This window comes from Rhipicephalus sanguineus, chromosome 6 (genome assembly GCF_013339695.2).
Source record: "Rhipicephalus sanguineus isolate Rsan-2018 chromosome 6, BIME_Rsan_1.4, whole genome shotgun sequence".
NCBI classification, from domain to species: Eukaryota; Metazoa; Arthropoda; class Arachnida; order Ixodida; family Ixodidae; genus Rhipicephalus; species Rhipicephalus sanguineus.
In genome coordinates, this window is record NC_051181.1 from 95,671,965 (window position 1) to 95,693,768 (window position 21,804).

The following is a 21,804-nucleotide window of genomic DNA, read 5'->3' on the forward strand; positions in this document are numbered from 1 at the left end:
TCTAGCGCCCGCGCTCAGCAGTGAAGAACTGTGTGCATGCGTTTTTAAGGTGGAAATGACGTTGCCTTCTAAAGCTGTCCTGCTCTACATGGACGAATGCTACAAGAGACGGTCAAATAGTGTGCAATCACAAGAACACTGCAACATCGCGTGAGTATTATTGAGTATTAAGGAAACAACAATATATTTATTTCTTTATTGTATTACCATTTGTTCGGTATACTCGCAAGGTGGCATTGAGCACAACATTAAGAATGTGTTTCAGAGGTGCCTTGTAGGGAATAAAATATTAAGAGTTGTCGGGCTCTCTCGCTCAGATAACAATCCGGACACAGCACACTCTGTGCAGATCCACAAAGCGGCATTTATTTGCAAATTTTACATATAACATCCGCCAGCCGAACTATGCAAATAATAGCATGCCATTGGTTTTACATAGCGAACCAGTTAGCCGAATTATACCACCCATTGCATGCTACTGTAACACAACTATTGCAACACGATGCAATATAGACGATGCTCGACTAACCACGGGAAGGTGTCCCTGGGGACGATCCGCGGATTCACCCCCACGGAGCTTCCCATCGCGGGCGCGGGAGTACACTGGACGCTACCAGCTCCGAGGACCAAGGCATACAGAGTGCTGCTTCTCATAGCCTCGAGTATCCTAGGCTCCATGTGGCGCCACCGCTAGAACACAGCGCCACCTCCGGCATGGCGGCGACTATGCCGACCCCAGCTTTGCTTATGTCTTGCGAAGAAGCGGGTCTATTATAGACGTGGATGCCATGCCATGAAAACTTCTCGGCGGGTGCGAATACCCCCACAAAGGGACGGATATTGGAACCTCTCTCCCTGCCTTATTCAGCGCCAGTCTAAGTCGTTTATGTGTCTTTTCCTGTCCTCGCTTCTTGCGCTGTGCATTGTTAGCATATATCAAAACAAGTACCAACTAAAACACCAAAGTATTCTTCTAGTTGCAAAGTAGTACGTTTATTCAGGGTTTGACGTACACCTGTTCTAGCAGCTATAATCGAATTCGTGTTTATTGGGCCTAATATCATTTATATTACATAAGAACCCTAAGTATGTTACCTTGTGCCACCAAAACGAATAGAAGTGGAATGCTCATTAGTATAGCTATTCGAGCTTTGTAGGTACAATATCTTGTTATTTCGCAACACAGAAGGGCAGAGAAAACAAGAGAAAAGAGAATTATTCGGCCGCCCTCTCGTTTCTTCCATGCTTGTGTCCTTCTGTGTCAGATGCTGCCCCTATCAAAAATAGACTGAAGTTGAGGAGGCTTTAATGGATGAGAGATCGCTAAAGGGGAACTGCCCCTGAAGCAAAGTGTTTTCAACTTGGGCTCCACCAGCTACGTCCCTGTTCAGTGATTTTTCACGCCACCAAGTCGCCGATATTGCGCTTACAATTTGAATATGTTGAGCTTTCATAAACGTCCAAACGTGTTTTAAAAACTAGTGTTGTTCCGCAATTTTTGCAGGAGATGTGGCCGTCAGGATTGCGCTGGTGGATTACCATGTTCAAGAGAGGGCGTTGTTCACCAAGCGCGGTGGACCGTTCACTTTCTGTCTGTGGCACATGACCCGCCAATTGTAGTGGAAACTTGGCATCTGTGCACTCATAATGGCGCCGTTTTCACTGCTGTGTTTAGTCCAGAAGCGATGCACAGTCAGCGGATTGAAACCAGGGCTGGGCAGTATCGCGATACAGGAGTATCACGATAGTATTTCAGAGATACTTTTGAGTATCTGTGTTTCTCTATCGAGATACATTTGAAAAATGTATTTGTATCTCAGTAGTGAAATAATTTTACGATTTATTGTTTCTATCGCGATACTATGCAGGACCCGGGTTATCGTTACATTTTTTTGTCGGAAATATGTTGAGGCATGTTTCCAAGGGGCAATGACAGTTTTTTTTTGCATGTCAAGACAAGCAAAGGCGTGCCCCCGGTCGCCGACAGATATGGCGGCGATGGTTTCCCCTCAAGTACAGAATGGCCCATGTCGTAAAGCGCGTGACGCCGCAGACGGCAGAATCGCGGAGGCAGTGCTGTCGGCTTCTGCCGACGAAAGTCGTGGTCTCTGAAGGCCAGTGTAGCACGCCTAATTTTTTTAGGGTGGCAAGCCATTACTTCGCGACCCTCCACGCGGATACCGCCTTGGAACGCTTTGCGTGCGTTCGGTTCTCAAAGCGGCGGCACTTCCAAAAGCAGTTGCCGTGGTCGTGGTGGAAGTGACTAGAAAATGGCTATCTTTGTCGCGCTTTAAGCCACCTCCTTAACGTGTCAGGGTGCGTTCCTAATTGATTACAAGCGTGAAACGGTCTTTTGTGGTACCAGGCTTCCCCACCGCCGGAGCCGACCTCGCCTGTTGCGGCTTGCTGAAATGGGTGCTGGTAGCGTCGGTGGTCGTGGCAGCTTTATTGAAGAGTGACCTTTTCGTACCCAGGCGACGAGTGCTTGCTGTAGTTTCCGATGGGGTGCTCTGAGCAGCTGTGCCTGTTGCCACGTCTGTTTTGAGAGCTGGCAGGAGCGACTTCGGAGAGCTTAAACCCTCTCATCCCCAAAGAACGTGATTTTAGGAAGCCAATGTTTGAATTGTGCAGTTTTGACATACTGGACTCCATTGCGCGTGGGTAATTATGGCCGGCCTATATGGGCAGCGGAATCCTCAGCCGTCTGACCCGGAGCCGACCAGGTCAGACAGCTGAGGATTCCGAAGATGGGGACCGACTTCGGCTTCTGAGTGGTCAGAACAGCATACGTGAGGGAGAAGTGTTTCGGTATCTAGGTGACCCGAGCAGAGATATCGCCACGCTGTAGGGCAATCCGGCTATGAAGGCGATATTTATTCACTGTAACACGAATATGTGCTCGGCTTCAGCGGTAGAGAGACTTTTTAGGGGCGAAGCTCCTCAGGGTGTGGGCCTGTTCCTCCTTTGTAGTATGTAGTAGTAGGTAGTCACGCATAGTGGGACGTATCCACTCCATATGATAAAGATGACGATGATGACAGATGACCATGAAGAATAAGCGCGTTCCAGTATAGTGGAATGTACCCACTACGTGTGATAACGATGACGATGACGATGATGACCATGAAGTATAAGCGCGTTCCATGACGATGACGAATGATGACCATGAAGAAAAAGCGCGTTCCAGTATAGTGAAATGTACCCACTACACGTGATAACGATGACGATGACGCTGATGACCATGAAGTATAAGCGCGTTCCAGACCCCACATTCTCTTTCTGCCATGGATGAAAACGATCGTGAACGCGCTCTCGCCCTCGAAAGGCAAAATGGCAACGCCGACTACAAACGTTCCCCTGAGCTTAACGTCATGTATGAGGACCCCCGCGTTTGTTTGTCAGGTCTTTTTATGATGATCGAGTGGGCGAAATTTACGGGGATTGACGGTTTACCAGATTACCTGGTGAACGTGGAAGGGTATTCCACGTTCACTGTATTCCGGAATACTTTTTTTGTCTTGTTCCAAAAGTATCTCCGAAATATCCCGTTACGTTAACGGCAAATGTATCTCAGTATCTGTATTTTTGGCTTGCAGTTCACGTATTTCGATATCTGTATTCCGGAATTCTTTTCTGAGTATCGCTGCCCAGCCCTGACTGAAGCTTAGGCTTAGCGTGAAAATCTTTGTCAACCATCTCGGGTGCATACTGCAGTGAGGCACTTATCTTTGAGAGCATTTGTGAACAAGCAGCGCCTTCGAGAGAATTTGACAAAGAAGGAGTTGCACGCATCGCGGACTTGAGAACATGTCGCTATAATAACAGGTTGGCAGGATAGGATTCAGCAAATGAATAACCGTTTGAAGGTAAGGGCCGTGTAAATGCGGTGCTTTTATGTGCGCCAAGAGTGATCAGTGATTTACGGGGACCAGTTCATGCCACTGCACGCACACGGTGCTTAAAGATGTATTGTAGCGTTCAATATTGCAGGACAAAGAAGGGCTATGCTTACTCATTGTCACAAGCTGTTGGCACGCTGTTGGTACGCTTAGTTATGTAACGCATTTTGGTGTTATTGTTGGTCAGCAGTGGGACAGCCTTGTATGGCGTGGGTGATATCATGGTTGGCGAAGGAGTTCGTACATAGCGCCACAGTAACGCGTAACTACGCGTCAAATCCAGAAGACGTACCTGTGGGCTCTCGTAGCAGCGGAAGTTGCAGAAACGATGACTGAAGTAGACGCAAGCCTACACTGATCGCAGGAAGCAGGTGTGAATACCGGCACCTCTACACTTACTCAAGCCTGCTTTTAGTGCCTGCCCTACATAGACATATCACAATTATAATAAGCATTGTTGACTTGGCAGCCTGTGTGCTGCGGAAATTTGATGTAAATGTTATGATGAGATACTGAACGTGGAAGAAGTGGACTGCACCGCAATATGTTGGTTTCCGAAGGAAGGTCCCTGGTAGCCATGACAAGCGACAAAGTGGCGCCAAACTTGAGAGCATGTTAGCTGTATGCCTCGTGAGGTGACGAGTTGCTTATCCATATTGTTCGTGTGTTCTGTTGTGTGACGTGGAAGGGAATTTGGCAGGCAACAAGAGAAGCGTAGCATGTCTGCAGTGCAAGGTAGAATGACAAGTTATGATAAAGCTGAGAACTAATCAGAAACATGTAAAGCAAGTTGGTCTGTAAGCAAGCCAGCTCCGGCCTTTGTCCAGTACACTCTGCACCACGAAACTGACTTAAGAACTTATTTCTTGAGGCTAGCATTTCCAATAAAACGATTCCTATTTTGAATTCGAAGGGTAGAGTATGGTTATGAGAATGTGTACTGGGCGCACTCGAGCAATTGCGACTGTCAAGGAAATATTTAACGCGTGCGAGCATAGATGCCCTTAAGTGGAATAGTTTCATTAAATAAGGAAATGAAACGATTTTCATTCATTGTCCTGTGCATTAGCGTAGTAGTTAGCAAAGAACGCTACACTTCTTATCACATTGCCAAACGCTTCTCATATTGGCAGCATGATGCCCACCACTACATCCTGGTTCCCAGGCCGCAGCATTTGGAGAACATCTGATCACGGAGGTAGTCAATATTGCAGCGCTACAAAGGGTGGAGACAGCCAATCTACCAGGAGAGTCATAGGCTGGGTGCGAGCTAGTTGGTACATTTACATTATGAAACCGTTGAGCGCGCGAAGACGGGAACAAGAAGACGACACACAGAGCGCTACTTCACCGGACACACAGAGCGCTATTCGACCCTGGAGGAACCGGGTACTCATTCTACATAAGCAACCAACAGTTCTGTGCAGTTGAGTTGCAATTTTGTCGAAATATAAGTTCCAGGAACCGTGCTTGAAACAAACGTTCAGGAACCACACTCCAAGGAGTTTTTGACATTTTGCCTGCTCTATTATCTCTCCTTAAAAAAAAGAGTATTTGCATTGCAGTTACGCTGTGTATTAAAAGGAGCAAATATCCTATATTTTGTTTTGGAAGCATTCATTGGTATCTTCTCCTGTCGTGACCAACGAGGGAGTTGATTCATGTAGTTGTCAACTTTTAATTGGAGCGCTGCCGGAATAGCAGCTTCTAAGGAAATGCTGGTATAGTTAGCATTCATAGCTAATTCAGGAGACTCGAGGATGTCACACATGTTATAAATATAAATTGCACACAAAAGTGGACTATGTATTGATGCTTGTGGAACACGGTAGAAATTGTCGCGTGATAATGAGAATCATAATTTACACAAGCATATTTTTAACCGTTCGATGAGTAATGTAGTAAAACTTCCAGTGCGATACCTTGTACACCGTACTTTTCAAATTTGCCAATTCAATCATTTCAATACTCTTAGGCCTGCCACTCTTTTCAGAAAGGTAGGCTTACAGAATGCGGACGCGAGTGTAGTCGAGTCGTCGTTACGCCCCGGCTGCGGCGGTCGCATTTCGGCACAGGCGAAATGCTCGAGGCCCACGTTCTCTGCGATATCAGTGCACGTTAAAAGACCACCAGGCGGTCAAAATTGCCGGAGCCCCCCACTACGGCGTCTGTCATAATCATATCGTGGTTTTTGAACGTGGTTTTTAAATAATATTAAAATTATTAATATTATTATCGTCGTTACGCAATTTACACTGCGAATGATAACTGACATCGGAAAGTTCCTGCTGCAGTATTGTTTTTAGTGGTTTCCATACCATTTTAATGATTTTCGACTCCAAAACAATAATGAAACTGCGCGTTATAGATACCTTTACTTACACTGAATTGCTACTAGTTTATATTTATTAAACTCGCAGAGTCAGGTATGGCACATCTGCCTAACCTATAGCTGAGCATGCTGCTCCAGTGAAGCGCAGTGTTTGGATTTAGGTTCCAGCTTTTTCTAGCAAATGGCGGCGCAGGTGGAAGCGTGCTTATCATACTTTTTTGTTGTGTTTGTCTAGTTTCTATCTGTGTACAGCTTGCGTCGCACGCGAACGGGCGTATTTAAGAACACGAACGGAGCCTGATCAGCACGTGCACTTTTTTAGGCCACCCGCTGCTCCATATTTTAGGTCATCGCTGCTAGAAACACGATGGAATGTGCAACGCCACAAGAGCCGAAAGAATATTGGAGCCATGTTTGGAAACAAGAACGACCCTTATGGCAGCAGGAAGGAGTCACCAAGTGAGTGATTTCTTCAAACTCCTTTGTGCATAAATTTGACAGTGCCATAGTTGTAACCGATAGTCGTAAGCATTTTAGACATCGAGCATTAACAGCTATCACTCTCACTTTCTAGCCTTGAAATTGCCCAAATTAAGAGAGACTTGATAGAACCACCATGTTTTTTTTGTTCCTGCAAGACAGAAACCTTCCACTGCTCTTCGAAATAGAGGAATGAGATTATTAAGCTTCGAGTTCTTCTACCTATTCATACAATTCACCTATCTAGTTTATTGGAGAAAAGCAGTTGCGGTAAAAAATATACCTGATCCCTCCATCATAGGAATCGGCATAACACGAAAGTGAAACGTCTCTTCACAGAAGTAGGGCTCATTGTGCAGTGATATATGAGAGCTTGTGCAATGCCTATTGGTGTTTGGCAGCTATAGCACCGTTTGACGTGGATGCACCCACATTGACGCCTAGTGGCATATCTCCATCGCGACGAATAACGCCCACGATGATGATTTACCGTTGTGGTAGCTGAACTTGTTAACTTATACGTAGACAGAGCATATCGTGAATGCGCGCAAAGATGCCATCAACCAGCACATAATAAACACCGGTACTCGATAGGCACTTCTTCAATGCGTTGTTAATTGAGGAGCCACACGGCACGATGTGCGCTCCCGAGTAATACTCCACCAAACTGTGCTTAAGCAACACGGGAGGCAGATACTTGTACCTTGAGCCGCGAACGCGCGAAGGCGTTCCACGTCCCGCTGGCCTCTGCCTCGCTCTACAAAGTCACGACATTCACCCGTTGACATCCTTGCCTTGCTGCGGCGTTATTGCAGTAGTTTCATTAGTCGGTGCTATCACACTCCAAGCAGTAGGCGGCGGAGAAACATTGTTGGTACATGCAGAAGCTGCACTACTCCAGCTAGCGCTCTTCGTTGGCATCGAGACGCTCTAACTGCGTCGTCGCCAAATCGCTCTCTATCGGCGCCCGTTAGTGTCACGAGGCAGTACTTCAGTTCACCGCTCACAGACGGCGGCACCAACCCGCGCCGCCTAGCCCCGCCAACAGAGAACACCAGGCGAGATAGCATATGTGCGAAATATAACGCGTATTCGTTGAGCCACGTGCGTGAGTGTCCGTGGCGTGGTTGGTACAGCGCCGCGCGCCTGTCGTCGCGGGCCGAAAGTTCTTTGGTTCGAATCCCGGCAGCGGAACTCTTTCTTCTGTATTTTTTTTCTTTCTCATCCGTTAGTGTGCCTTTTACCAACGTCATATCCGTGACGGAAATACGCCAGTGAAATCTTGGTGTACCGCGGCATAAAACACTCTCGTGTTAAAAAAAATGGTTGCTACCCAATCCTTTACTTAGGTGTCCGGTAACCGCACTCGTACGCCCGCGATCCTATCCCCTGGTGCATTCCTTGGGTTAATATTGTGTTTCGTCGCGATCAGGAATGTTATCGCGCAAACCACGTAGAAACAAGTGCGTGGTTGAGATCTGCTCCTTCAGCTGCCGCGACGATTCCAGTAGCTCGCAAGAACATCGTCTGCTCTTTTAATAAAGTAATTCAATTAAATTTCATCATTTATCCTGAAACTTAAATGGTATTTATTTTACCTAAGCTTAGGCTCACATATCATATGCATCTTACATAACTTTTAACTTCAAGCACAACCGTTGAATTCGTACCTCTTTTATTTTTTTGAAGAATTTTATTCGGTATGTTACAGCGCAAAAAGAACGAAGAAAAAAGCTAGCGCACACGTACGATAAGACAAAGCGCTGACTATCAACTGAAAATTTTATTCAAGAAACGTGTTCAAATAGGGTGGGCCGAACTTGCGAGCCTGCGCACAGTTAAACGCGACATACATGCTTGCAAAAATTAATAACTCAAAAGATTAGACATGGTTTCCACGTGTCAGTCTTTTTTGCTGCTCATCCGAAGTCCAGAAGTGCTATGACTATGAGCAGCGAAAAAGGGCGACACGTGGGAACCATTTCTAATCGTTCAAGTTAGTAACTTTTGCAAGCATGTATGTATTGCAAGCATAATATAGGGTGGGCCAAACTATGCGCAGGCGCGCAAGTTTGGCCCACCCTATATCAACACGTTTCTTGAATAGTAATTTTTTTTCAGATGATAGCGCTGTGTTCAGATGATAGCGCTGTAACATATTGAAGCAGTACCAACTAGCCCAGTTCACTGTACTCTTAAAACCTTACCAGCGAGGCTGTTTAGGCTCGGAGTAAGGCCGGTATCGTTGACGGAAAACTGGGCGGGGTATGAGCAACAGAAAACGGGTGTGTGCCAAGCAGCTTCTAGCATAGCATAATTATGCAGAGGATAGAATACCAAGGAAGTGGGAAAGGAAAGTGAGGGTGAGGAGGAGTGGTGTGAAGTTGAGAAGGATGGAAAAAAAGGAGGGGCGAGGGTAAAATATGACATAGCTTTGCATAGTATAGTTTATGCGTCATAGACGATGAGTATGTACCGAGCAGCTCCTAGGATAGCATAGCCACGCATAGTGTAGTGTAGCAAGGAGATGAAAAAGGGTAGTCAGGGTGAGGAGGGATGATGGGAAGGTGAGGAGGAAGGAGGGGAATGGGAGGTGAGAGAATGAAGGATAGCACAGCTAGGTAAAGTATGGCACAACAAGAGGTGGGAAAGAGAAATGAGGCTGAAGATGAGCGATGCGACGGTTAGGAGGAGGGAAACGAGGAGAGATGGCAATATAAAAAGAGACAAAGAAAGAAAGAAAGATGAAATAAAAGAAAAAAAACAAGTAGACGCAGCAAGAGCTATAGAAAGATAGATGGAAAGAAAGAAGAAGATGAAGAAGGATGAAGAAATACCTAAACATGCGTTCGGCAGATGGTAGCGCTTGCTTGCCAGCTCCGCTGTCACAGATTTCACAACCATGGAGCTAGCTTTATCTTTTTCTGAATATACGAAAAAGCGGAAGTAAGTGTTTGACCGAAAGTGCTTGAAAGAGAAACGACAATGTCACTGTGTGCTCCTTCCACTAAGGAAGGAACTACTCGTACACGTACGTACAGTCCTTCGGTCTTTGAAGAACATCTAGAATTTGAGTACTTGGAAAAAGCGATTGGGAATAGAGGTGAAAGAAATGGTACTGCGCCGGTTCTTTTATGCCCCGACCAACGCCGCCCACTGTTCCTTGCGACGATACCTCGAAAACCCCGCGAAATAAAGTTTACCGGCTGTTCACGGAAAGTGTGCATTGTTGTAATTTTTTTTTTCGTGTAACAATATACTTAAACAAATTTCACAGTTTATGCTGATGCTGGGTTCACGAGCAAATGTGGAAGAAATACCTGGTAGCAGGACCGCTGCTGTTATATTAAAGTTTAACAGAACTATCTGATCGTTATTATTATAGGAAAAAATAGTATGCACTATAATTATATGATAATGATGTCACCAATACGTTTCCCAACAGACTTACTCTAAGTTCCGTTTGTGCACTTGCATATACAGCAAAACATTTACTGCAGCATAAGTTGGGGCTGCGTGAATAACATTATCATTGAATAACATTATCATTGAAAATAACATTATCATTATCATAAGCATGAATTGCCGCAGATCATGACAGACAGCGCTTCGCGTTCAAGCACGCTATTACGTAAACATATTTCACTATCTTTTCTTGCGATATCAATTATATGAACACTGCAGCTACATTGTTGAAGTTGCCGTCACCGTCGTTTTCATTACAAAATTCAAATAGACAACATCGCAACGCGCCTCGTGTGCTCTCAGTGGGAGCGAACGCTTGTGAAGGATGCAGACGGGCGCAGCTCATACAGATGAAATGCGCTCGCCGTCCCTGTCGGGTGAAGGACCATGAAGGGGGAGGGGGGAGAGGTGTCGCTCTGGCAGCAAGTGTGCACTTTGATCAAAAGGGCGCGGTCGCTCTCGCCGCTTACTTTGCGCTGAAGTGATAGGTAGCACGACAACCACTTCGCTTCCTGGCTGAGCCATATTGCCTTATGTCAGTGCTTTGTAGAGAGAGAGAAAGAGAGAGAGAATAAAACATTTATCTCAAACAAGTTGAGTCTCTAGTAGTTGGACCTCCTAGTCCGGAAGATCATTGGTTCTTGTCGCCGTCCGGGCTCGGTCAAGCAGGGCTTGTTGGTGCCTTGGGTCAGAGCTAGACAGGGTTGCCTGCCATTCGACTAATGTAGGATTGTGTTTGGCCGATATATTGGGATTGTCGTGGCACTCCCACATCATATGGAATAAGGCGGCCGTCTGGGGACAGAATTTACATTGTGGATTGTACGCCGAATGATCTATTTGGGACAATATATAAGGATTTGGAAAATATAATGATTGTAATCGTTGCCACGCGACCTGCGTTTCCTTAACTAATTTAGGATAAGCTGGGAGTAGAGTGCGTGTACACAGCCTAATGTGTTGCAGTATATCGGTATAGGAAAGGAGGGGCTGGGGGTCGTCCTGGTCAGCGAGAAGTTGCGCTCTGTAGAGCTACGCCAGATCGCATTGATAGTGCTATCGCGTTCATTGATTCGTCGTTGCTGCGAAACTGTGACTTTTTTTAATTTCAAAGTTCACCACTGTAGCAGATCCACGTCTTTCTAGGTCATGCACATTGCATCGCTGTGTCATGCTATTCAACGGATACCACCACAACTTCTAATCCTATAATAATGTTTATGCGCGGTCAGTTAGGAAAAAAGAAAATAAATCAAACGGATTCTGCCTGTTGGTCGCCGTTAAGACTTTGTAGCTCCAATGTCTGCCACATTACATAAACATCACAAAACTTTTATAACTAACCAACTAGACGGTGAGCGTACAGGGAATCAATATGGAGAGCCGAACTGAAATTCTGACGGGTGATACGAACAGTACTAGTGTCGCAAAATATAAAACAAAACATTGCCACTTGCCGATTGTTGTGACGCTGACTATATTAGTGTCTACCGGGGCCAGTTTTTTTTACGCATAATAAACAAATTGGTGAAGCTTTCCCTAATGCGCTCAAGGCTTGACACAGCCAAACTGGGCGATTCTGAAGAGTAATCTGGTTGCTTCTAGGTTGTTTCTAGGCCTTAGCTAGGTGATGAGAGCTTTTTCTAATTTGTCTCTAGGTCGTTGCTAGGCTTTAGCTAGGTGATGCTAGGTTGTTTCTACGTTGATTCTCAGCGCAGAAAGGTTCGGATTAAACCACAGGCACTCGCAGACACGATACACATGCCCAATCTCCAGAGACAGAAACTCACGCTGAAACCAAGCGTTCACACCTCTCATAGATCTAAGGGCAGGCAGTCGTTGGCGTGGGCCTTCCATCGCTTCGGGGTCTTCTCGCAGCCGCCGTTACCTTTCCCGTTCTCTAGTGTTGGGCTATCTGTTTCCTTCCTAATTTTTGGTGGAACAGTGGTGAGTAGTGGGACTTACCCAATTTCTCTGCCACATGCCTAATTGGCCGCACAGGCTAGGCCTCACGGATAGGCCGCACAAATTATGGCTGACTTAAACAGCTTTGCTGTTAATATTCCTCGAAAGTATCACGCTGTCAAACCACTTCTACCCTCACACGACATCACTTCGCCAACCCTTCGTAGAGAATGCATTGTGCTTAACGCCCCACTGTGAACCTGCACGATGGAGAAAAATATTGCTAAGCCGCTAAAAGACGAGGAGATCATATAAAGAGTTAAGTTAAGTTACGAATCGGACCCTGAACTTGCTAGTGTGCTGTGTTTCTTTAAAATTCTGTGCATAGTTTTCCGAGTTGTAGCAGATGTGGGAGAGAAATACGCACATCATACGTACAAAGTATCGATTGGAACTCAGCCAAAGAAATTTGCATTAAATTTTGACACTATGGTTACAATATATATTTTCACTGCATTACTAATGAACATTTTTGCTTTTCTGTCCAATATTGCGCTTCGGTTACATCAAAAAAGGAATAGCATTGCAAATATCTCACGTTGCTGCAAACGCCACCATTTGACCTTAGGTAACATTATTTTATGCATCAATTGAGCTACGTACTAAGTATTCGGTAAGTATTTCTTGCTGATATTGCGAAACGTGATATAGCGCTTGTTTATAGGCTTTTGAGTGACAACAAAGAAGCTATCTTCGCGGGAAAAACAGGAGCTCGTGTGTTCATACCACTATGCGGAAAAGCACATGAACTGAAATGGTGAGTAAACCAACTCATGTGATATACTCGTTCGCAAATATTGAATCACCGCATGAATATGCTTGTTGTATGAAAAATAATTGAAGGTATTTAACAAAGGAATTCAAAGTGTGCTACTCATACATTATCGAAAGGCACGGTACCCTTCGCGGGCTAACGAATGCAGATTTACTACATTTCTGATGTTTTGCAGCGCATAGTGCAAATTTCTGGTTTCTGAGGTCTAGGAGACATTTCAATGAAACTGGTTGTATGTGCAAGCAGTGATAACGTAATCTTTTTTCTAAAAGGTTCATACTTTTTATGAATAAGTATGGTAGCGCCACATCTAGAAATATAGCGGCCTTCATTTGCGCTGATGACAGCTACCTGTGAATTTATTTATGTTTAGGCTGTTGATAATACATCTCAGAAAACACCTCGACAATATCCTTCCGTTAAAGTTACTAAATGCGCGTGGCGTTGGTTGAAGATTCGACACGAACAAATTGTCTCGCGCTGCTATGAAATGTTGCCAAAGTAAGCGAAAGTTGTAATTACGATGTAGTTGCAGGATCAAAGCTCAGTGTTGGACTCGTTAACACCTTGTGGACCTCGATATTTTATGCTCTTGCTTCTATGCAATACAATCTCTTTCTTTAGGTTTTACGACCTGGGACACAGCGTGATCGGCGTGGAATTCGTGGAGGAATGTGTGCGAAGCTACTTCACTGAGAGCGGTCTGGAGATGGAAGAGGCAACCTGTCCCATCATTAAGCGCAAAATACTCAGGGTAGGCAAAACCTGTCGCCAACATGCTTAACCGATTGTATTAACGTGTATCTAACTTTGCGGTGAGCATATTCAGCGATGGAATGAAGCAAACAGTTTGCTGTCTGAAAATAGTTTTAAATTCAACGTGGGAAAGTGTGGAACTCATAGCTTCATCGATCTAGAATCGTTATAGAGCCAGACCTTTCAGTACCGGTGTTTAAAAGCGAAGTTGCTGCGCTTCGCTTCTGTCGCATCTGTCGGTAGCATCTGTAGGTAGCTTGTGCTCCGTCGTAAAAAAAGCTAGCATCATCACGAACCGGCAGATTCTCTTTTAAAGTGAAGCTATTTAAGCTATCGGTAACTTGTGCTCCGCCGTGCAGAACTCTTCAGGTCGGTACGCGCCACAGGAATTGGGCAAGGCCCAGCACCGTTAGCAGCAGGTGCCTGCGTCAGGCGAAAACGACGCGTGAAAAAAAGAGAGAGAAAAAGAGGGACAAAACATAAAGAGAGGGAAAAGCGATAGATATAAAGATGAAGAGAAAAATAGAGAAAAATAACGGGAATAAAGGCATAAAAAGATGCAAAGACAGAAAAACATAGACAGAGAAAGTGAGAGAAACAAAGAAAAAGAGACAAAACGATTAAGAGAAAGAGGAATCAATGAATAGAGAGAGAGAAAGAGAGAAAGAAAGGATAGAAAAGAACGAAATATAGAAATAGCGAGAAAGGAAGAAACAGAAATCAGCGGATAAAAAAAGAGGTAAAGAAATAGAGAGAAAGAAAGGTAAAAAAGAAAAAAAAACAACTAACGAAAGACAAGGAAGGGCGCTTCAGCACCGCTCTTCCTTCAGACTTGGCGCCACTAGTGCGAAGGTGGCTTTTTTTTTTTGTGTGTGTGGAGCGCGTATATGTCACCGTCATATTCGCCCTTCAGACTGATGACTCCTGCTTATTCCGGAAGCACTTTTCGTTTCATGTGTAATGTACGCCAGTGAGACATGAATTAGCCAGAACAAATAATCGAGTAAACGTGGGCACTGGCTATCACAGCTTGTGCCTCGATATGTCTTTCGAATGGTAATATCGCTACCGAAGCAGCCTTTATCTTGCATTAAGTTCTCGGTATACGCAGGATATGCCTACATCTCTACTGGGGCATCGTAACTCAATGGAAATGTAGATTCATTGCAATTCGATTTGCATGAAGCTACAAGTTAAAATGTAGAGTCAAAGCACCTCCTAACTGTCGCCATCATCGCCCGTATCGGAATCCTTGAGCACACCAGCGCACCACCCCTAGCCATGGCGGATTTGTTATTCATCGCCATTGCATCAACGTATATCACAGTCGGATAAAAATAAGGTACATGTAAGAACGTTGCGGAGTCCAAGCGATAGTCTTGGACGCATAGAAAGCGATATCAAGGAGCTTGGTCTCACAGCAGAAGAAAGACGAACCTTTATTTTTGCTAAAACTAGAACAAACATATCGCGGCTTGTGAATCTTTTAGCGTCGAAAATGCGATACGCTATCGATAAACCTCGAAGTCTTTCCCGTACATGCTCACTGACCTGGCAGATTAAAGCACGACACTAAGTCAAGGCTGAGCATTCTGTCAGTTCTATTTCCGCATTTATGGCGATATGGACTTGGACATCTACTATGAACATCTACTTCTGTAAGAAGGTTCTTTCGCTACCTTTTGATATTTTATGTGGTGCACACGCCAACAGTCTGAAAGACCTTCTTCTTGCTTTAGTATGTGTCATGTTATTGCCGCATCTTGCAACAACAAATTTATATTGAGCCACCGAAAGCAGGCATGTGTCGTCAGCATCCTCACGCAGTCATTGATTCATGGTAGTCACATGAGCAGATGGAGTGCTAAGACAGATGGAATCAGGAGACACAAGAGAGAGAGAGAACTTTTATTTGTAAAATTATAAGAAATCTTCCTCGTAGGGTGAACCCCTTTGTTCAGGGCCCCATTGGCTTATTTCACACGAAGTTCCTTTCGATGCAAAAAAAAAAAACGACACAGCCGAGTTCTTTCAGAGCAAAAAACAAAAAAACATAAGAATACAGTCGAGTGCATATCATGTAATGTTTCCCTCACTAGTGTTTTGGAAATGGAGACACGTCTGCGGTTTGCCTTCTGATGTTCACATGACTGCAATGTGCACAAGTTGTAGTGCTACGGTGTAGACGTCCAACGTTCTTTTATACAGAAAACGAAAGAAATCATCACGTTGTTTCGTTATTGATCGTTATTGCAAGTTGTGTAGTCTTAGTGAATTTTTTTCCATAATCGAGGAGTGGTGTAGCAAAGAACCGAACAATGCATAACTAATGAAGACGGCTCGCCGTTTTTTTTATTCGTCATGTTACATTCGCTTTTAGGTAGGTTGTCAACTATATTACGTCACAACAGTATGCGTCTTTTCCATCATTCGCGCACATACTCCACTCATTAAACTGCTACAGGCCTCCCCAAGTATGAAAATGATTAACTAGAACAAGCAGCAAACCTATTCTGTATTCATACATTCTTGCGCTTCTGCTCACCGGCGTGTACAGACGGCAATTCGACAAGTCGTTGTTATTGCCCACGCAAGCAATTTCACACAATTCATTTTTTTAATTTCTTGCACAGACGCCAGACCATCGACTACAAGTGTTCATCTGCAACATCTTTGAATATAAAAGGTAAATTCAAATTTGTATTTTTTATCGACAGTGACCTCTTTTAATATTCGAAAACATAGCTGAGAATGTATCTAAACGTGTGAGCAAAACAGAATATAAGGAAAGGGCATTGCTTCTATACGGCGGATGTACTTCTGTTCATCATAATGATTTGATCAGCATTTTCTCGACAACCTAAATTACACTTAATTGTGGGAAAAGACTTTAGAAACACACGTGTGCTTCAAATAACGATGTGAACGAAGCGCCAGTTTTAATTCGATGACTTCAATTTCGGCCGCAACTGGCAAAGGCTTCATATATATTAGTTATGCAATCATTAAAGGTAACATGGTTGTACGTTTTATTAGGCATTGGTTCATAATTTGAACTTCACAGTAGGATTATTAACGCGATAGCGTTAAAGAGCTCGTATCGCAGAAATTCCGCCGTCGGCGTCGGCACCGTTGGTTGTGAGCGAAAAATCATCATCTTGTCCGTGACCGAAAAATCGAAAAAGCTGCAAATAAAATAAATAATAAAAATGTTGGGTCCGAGTGAGAATCGAACCCAGGCCGTCTGCGTGGCAAGCAGGTCTTCTACCACACAGCCACGCCTCTGCTTAGAGCTGCACTGAAAGTAACTTTCATGCTTCCCAAAAATACGCGTCCTGTATACAGGTGTCACAGTACGAGATGTGATATCGCAGTAATATTGCGTGGTACAAGCGTACATTGCCATCGAGCGTCACACCATGTCAATATCATAACGACTTGGTGGTTTAAAGACAGCCACCCATTACAAAAGGCACACACATTACTGCGCGTATTCCCTTAAGACCACGTAGTGGGTGCATCGCAACTTCGAAAAAGTTTCTCGCGCATAATTGCTCCTGGTTTAAAGCATGCTACCCATTACATAAGGCACACACCTTATTGCGCGCATTCTGTTGAACACTCGTAGTGTTCGAAGTGCGCACTAGGGGCAGGATATCGCTATCGCGTTAAACTCTTAAAAGCGAAGCTTAAGCGTCCCCCAATTTTTCTGTGTTCCCTTTAGATGCCACATAAGCGAATCTCAGATTTATTAATGTCTGTCATGCTAACAAACAGTCGTCTTACACAAAGTGGCAACTACCATTAAACGTCTTTACAAATAAGTTGAAGGGGGAGCCAAGTTTACTTCGGTGTAGGTCGATTTTATAGTTAGATCTCTTACTGGATTTTTTTGCACTATAATATTTAGTGAAACGAAATGGACACACAAAACGTAGTGCGACGGATGTAGCGGCAGAAAGATGTATGCTGCTCAAACGAGGAACTTTTTTTTCGAAGAGCATAAAAACGTCCTTTCTGGACAACACCTAAGACTTGCAGGTGCATGGTCGCCTATGGTTCGAAATCCTGCATCCCCTTTTTGTCGTTTGCTAAACAGCTTCGCTGATCAGTCACCTTCAGTGAGTTCCTGGTCCCTGGTCGCTGGTTTGATCCCGGGTTTTGGCACCAGAAAGTATGTCGCGTAATAAAGACCCGATCCCTAGACCAAGCACTCCATCTTTCATTGTACTACTCGTGCCAAATTCCTCCTTCTTCTTTCTTCTCTTCTCTGATCCTTCATGTCGCCGCCCATCCGCAATCATCGTCAACAGGAACTGTCTCCTCAGTTTTATTATCACACACTGTCATGAAACGTTTTGCTACCAAATTCTACTTGCTCTACATGTCAGTAGAGATGACACAGCAATGGGTTATAATTTTAAACATACGTAAAGCGCCTTCAATATGCTAATGCACAGATATACCAATTTTTTGAGCAAAAATTTAATGTATGAAAAACCTAAAGAATACAGAAGGTCAGCCCAAAAGACCGCCTTGTATCTAACCAGCGGGTGACCGGACACAGTGATGTTTCTGAAAACACTGCAGCGAACGAAGTAGGAAAAAAGCCGCCTGAATACACTACTACAGTACAGACCACCTTATTGTCTTAAGTTTTGTCCACAAGCCGCTAAAAAAGATGTCCTGTTGCTTTAAAGGGAAGCTGTAGAGGTTTTAGAATTCGATCAAAATTCGTGGTTAGAAAATACCTGACATCTGCGCTGTGTATATTACCACTTTACTTTGTCCGTGTTGTTTTGCGCTACGTTTAATAATGACATTATTGTTTACGATGTCGCAATGTTTTCCGCGGTGGTTGCAGCAGGAGCTTTATAATACGCGGAAAACAAGTTTGTCTCGCTCCGCTCACGGGAGCGCGCCGGAAGTGTGGGCGTGGAAACCTACGTCATCGATTCCTTTGGCGGGGCCGTGCTGCACCCCGATGGAAGCTTCCCGCCGCTCACTGAACCGAGCGACGAGAGCATTGTTTATGCGACGAAGGCTCACGTACAGCGCAGCTGAAAGTTCTGCAGCTGGATTGCGATATCTGGAACAACGACATACAGTCGCGCGCAACGTAAACAAGCGTCTGTTGTGTCTTCAATCTTCGCCTCCGTGACTTATTCGTGACGTGCCGTTGTGGGAGCTAATTGAGGGGGCCGTGCTTTAGCAGTGCTGCTATTGCAGATAACGCGGCATACTGAGCATGACGTCTCCGCGTTCGCTCACTATTTCAGGAAGCGCCGTGTCCTGAGCCTCTGCTTTCCTTTTTTTTTTGCCAAAAAGTGCTATTTGCATTGTATTTCTATGCTAAGTCGATAAGAAATAAGGTATCGTGCCTGGAAGAGTTTTTCACTGAGTTTTCATTCAAATACTCGGCCATAATGCTCACTGAAACGTGGAGCAGTAATGAAATGGATATATTTAAGCTCTCTAGTTACAGGACATTTTATTTAAACCGCCAGAGTGGTCGTGCTGGGGGCGTTGCTCTGTTCCCTTCAATGTGAATTGTACCATTCAATGTGAATTGTTGGATCGCTTTACTCGGACTACCCCTGATTATGAAGTGCTTTGTGTTCGTGCCAACAGCACCGTGTTTTCAGTTTGCTATCGACCACCACATGGTGACAGTGTCGCGTTTCTCAGTTTTTATGATCAATTCCTGACATATATGACAGAAAATAAGCATATACTTGTTGCTGGAGGAAATTTCAACATTGACGTTGGATCTACCAGCTCTATTTCTCGTGACCTTAATGCTGTCATTACGTCTAATGGCTTCATGAACACAAATACAGTACCCACCAGAGTGACCCTTGAATGCGAGTCAGTTCTTGATCTTTTTATCACAAATTTGTTCGAGATAAATATTAGGTCGGGTGTTCTGTCGTATTGTATCAGTGACCATCTTCTGATATTTTTATGTGCAGCGTCAATGACACAATATACAACAAAGCCCCGGACAATCATGTTTCAATCAATTACGGAAGAGTCGCTGGGTGCATTTGGTGAAAGTCTATGGCAGATAGACTGGACCTATATATAACAAATATTGTAGATGCAGATGACGCTTACGGTAAATTCCTTGCAATTTTCAAAGGAACATATCATGTGCATTTTCCGCTAAAAGAACGCAGATTAAACCGTAAAATACGAAAACCTTGGATAACGCCTGAGTTGCGTGATGAAATGAAAAAAAGAGACAAACTTTACCAAACCTTTCTGCGAACACGTTTACCGGATGACCTAGCGGCCTTCAAGAGCTATCGCAACAAACTTACAAAATGTTTACGGTCCGCAAGGACACGCTATCAATCTACGTATCTTGACGTTCCTGGCAATCCTTGCGACGTTTTATGGGCTAGATTAAACACGCTCCTTCATCGTGGTCACACTACCGCCCCTGTTTCCGAGCTGAAAGTCAACGGCAAAGATGTAGGTGGGTCAGAATTGGCTGACGCATTTCATAATTTTTTCACTCATATGACTACAACCGAAGTGCGGATGATGCTTGCGAGTACGTTAAAATCGAAATGGTCAGTCGTAGTACTTATCTCCTATCACCGCCCCCGAAGTCTCGTCAACAATAAAAAGTATAAAAAATAGTACCAGTTGTGATGTTGATGGAATTCAAATACGCCCTGTTAAGGAAGTTTCTTATGTTATCGCTCCTACTTTAGCACACATTTATATGTCTGTTTAACGAAGTGCGTTTTTCCTGTGAATATGCAAGTGGCAAAAGTGACTGTACTTTATAAAAAAGGCGATCGAAATGTAGGCAAATATAGACCGGTTTCCTGTGTTCTCAAGGCCTGTGTTTTACCTGTGTTCTCAAAGGCCTTTGAAAAACTTCTACATACTCGAATTTCAAGTTTTATTGAAAAGCACAATTTACTTACGCCTGCTCAGTATGGATTTAGAAAAAATAAATACGCTGAACTAGCGTTTCTGGTGCAACAAGAGTACATACTTACAATATTCGAAGAAAAGGCACTCGTTCTTGGCGTTTTTGCCGATTTTTCCAAGGCATTTGATTTAGTTAATCACAAAATACTGCTAAATAAATTACATTGCAATGGTACTCGAGGCCAGGCCCTATCGCTTATTGATTCTTACCTATCTAGCAGACAACAAGTTGTATGCATAAACAAATCGTTCTCCAGTGTGCAACCTGTGCTATGTGGAGTGCCGCAAGGCAGTGTATTCGGACCACTATTATTTAACATATATCTTAACGATATCATAAACATTTCCAACGAGGCGAAATATATCATATATGCCGATGATACCAGTATATTCTTTTCAGGGCATGACATTAACGAGCTTATAAAAACTTGTAACAAAACAATGAAAACGCTAGAAAGATGGTCAGCAGCAAATGCTATGCGTATTAACGAAAACAAAACAAAAGCTGTTATATTTCGAACTAAGAACAAAATATTGCCATCTCACCAAGATATAATACTGAGTACTGGCAAAATTGTGATTGTTGACAATTTTAAATGTCCTGGCACAATTGTTTCCGCGAACATGACCTTGGATTATCATGTGGGATCTGTCTTGCAAAAATTAGCTCAGGTAACAGGTGTAATAGGTGAAGTTCGGTATTTGCTTCCATAAAAGCTTTTGCTATATCATTCCCTTTTTAACTCTCGTTTAAACTATTGTCAATTGGTGTGGGGTACAACGACGGCTACTATGTTGATAAAATATACATGCTTCAGAGAAAAAATGTATCAGGCATATATTCAATGCTCATTTTGTGCATTCCACTAGACCCTTATTTTGTAGATCAGGAATAAATAAGGTGAATTAGCTATATAATTATGCATTAAGCCGAAAATTCAGATCAGAAACTATTAGGCACATAAAAAATCTAGGTAGTCTAGCCAACCTGCGTACAAAAAATCTAAACTACCCCACCCGTCATGGAGAGAAGTGGGTGGTTGATGAAACACGGTTAAACTCCGACAAACAGCGTTTATCTTACGCTCTTCTACCTCTTCTGAATTATTGTGACCTAGAAGGTTTTGACTTATTCGACTGCTCATACCACGACATCCATGAATTATTTGCAACAATATAATACT

General features: G+C 43.9%; 1 protein-coding gene across 2 annotated transcripts in view; it reads left to right on the plus strand.

The window, feature by feature from the left end:
- Nucleotides 1–6,538: 6,538 nt before the first annotated feature.
- The window catches only part of LOC119396004 (thiopurine S-methyltransferase), a 37,524-nt gene continuing 22,258 nt past the window's right edge, over nt 6,539–21,804 (plus strand). For both annotated transcript variants that reach the window (XM_037663028.2, XM_037663029.2), the window contains exons 1-4: nt 6,539–6,690; nt 12,806–12,898; nt 13,541–13,670; nt 16,306–16,358. In XM_037663028.2, the coding sequence (XP_037518956.1) occupies nt 6,599–6,690; nt 12,806–12,898; nt 13,541–13,670; nt 16,306–16,358 (368 nt within the window). In that variant the 5' untranslated portion in view covers nt 6,539–6,598. The remainder of the gene's footprint in view (nt 6,691–12,805; nt 12,899–13,540; nt 13,671–16,305; nt 16,359–21,804) is intronic.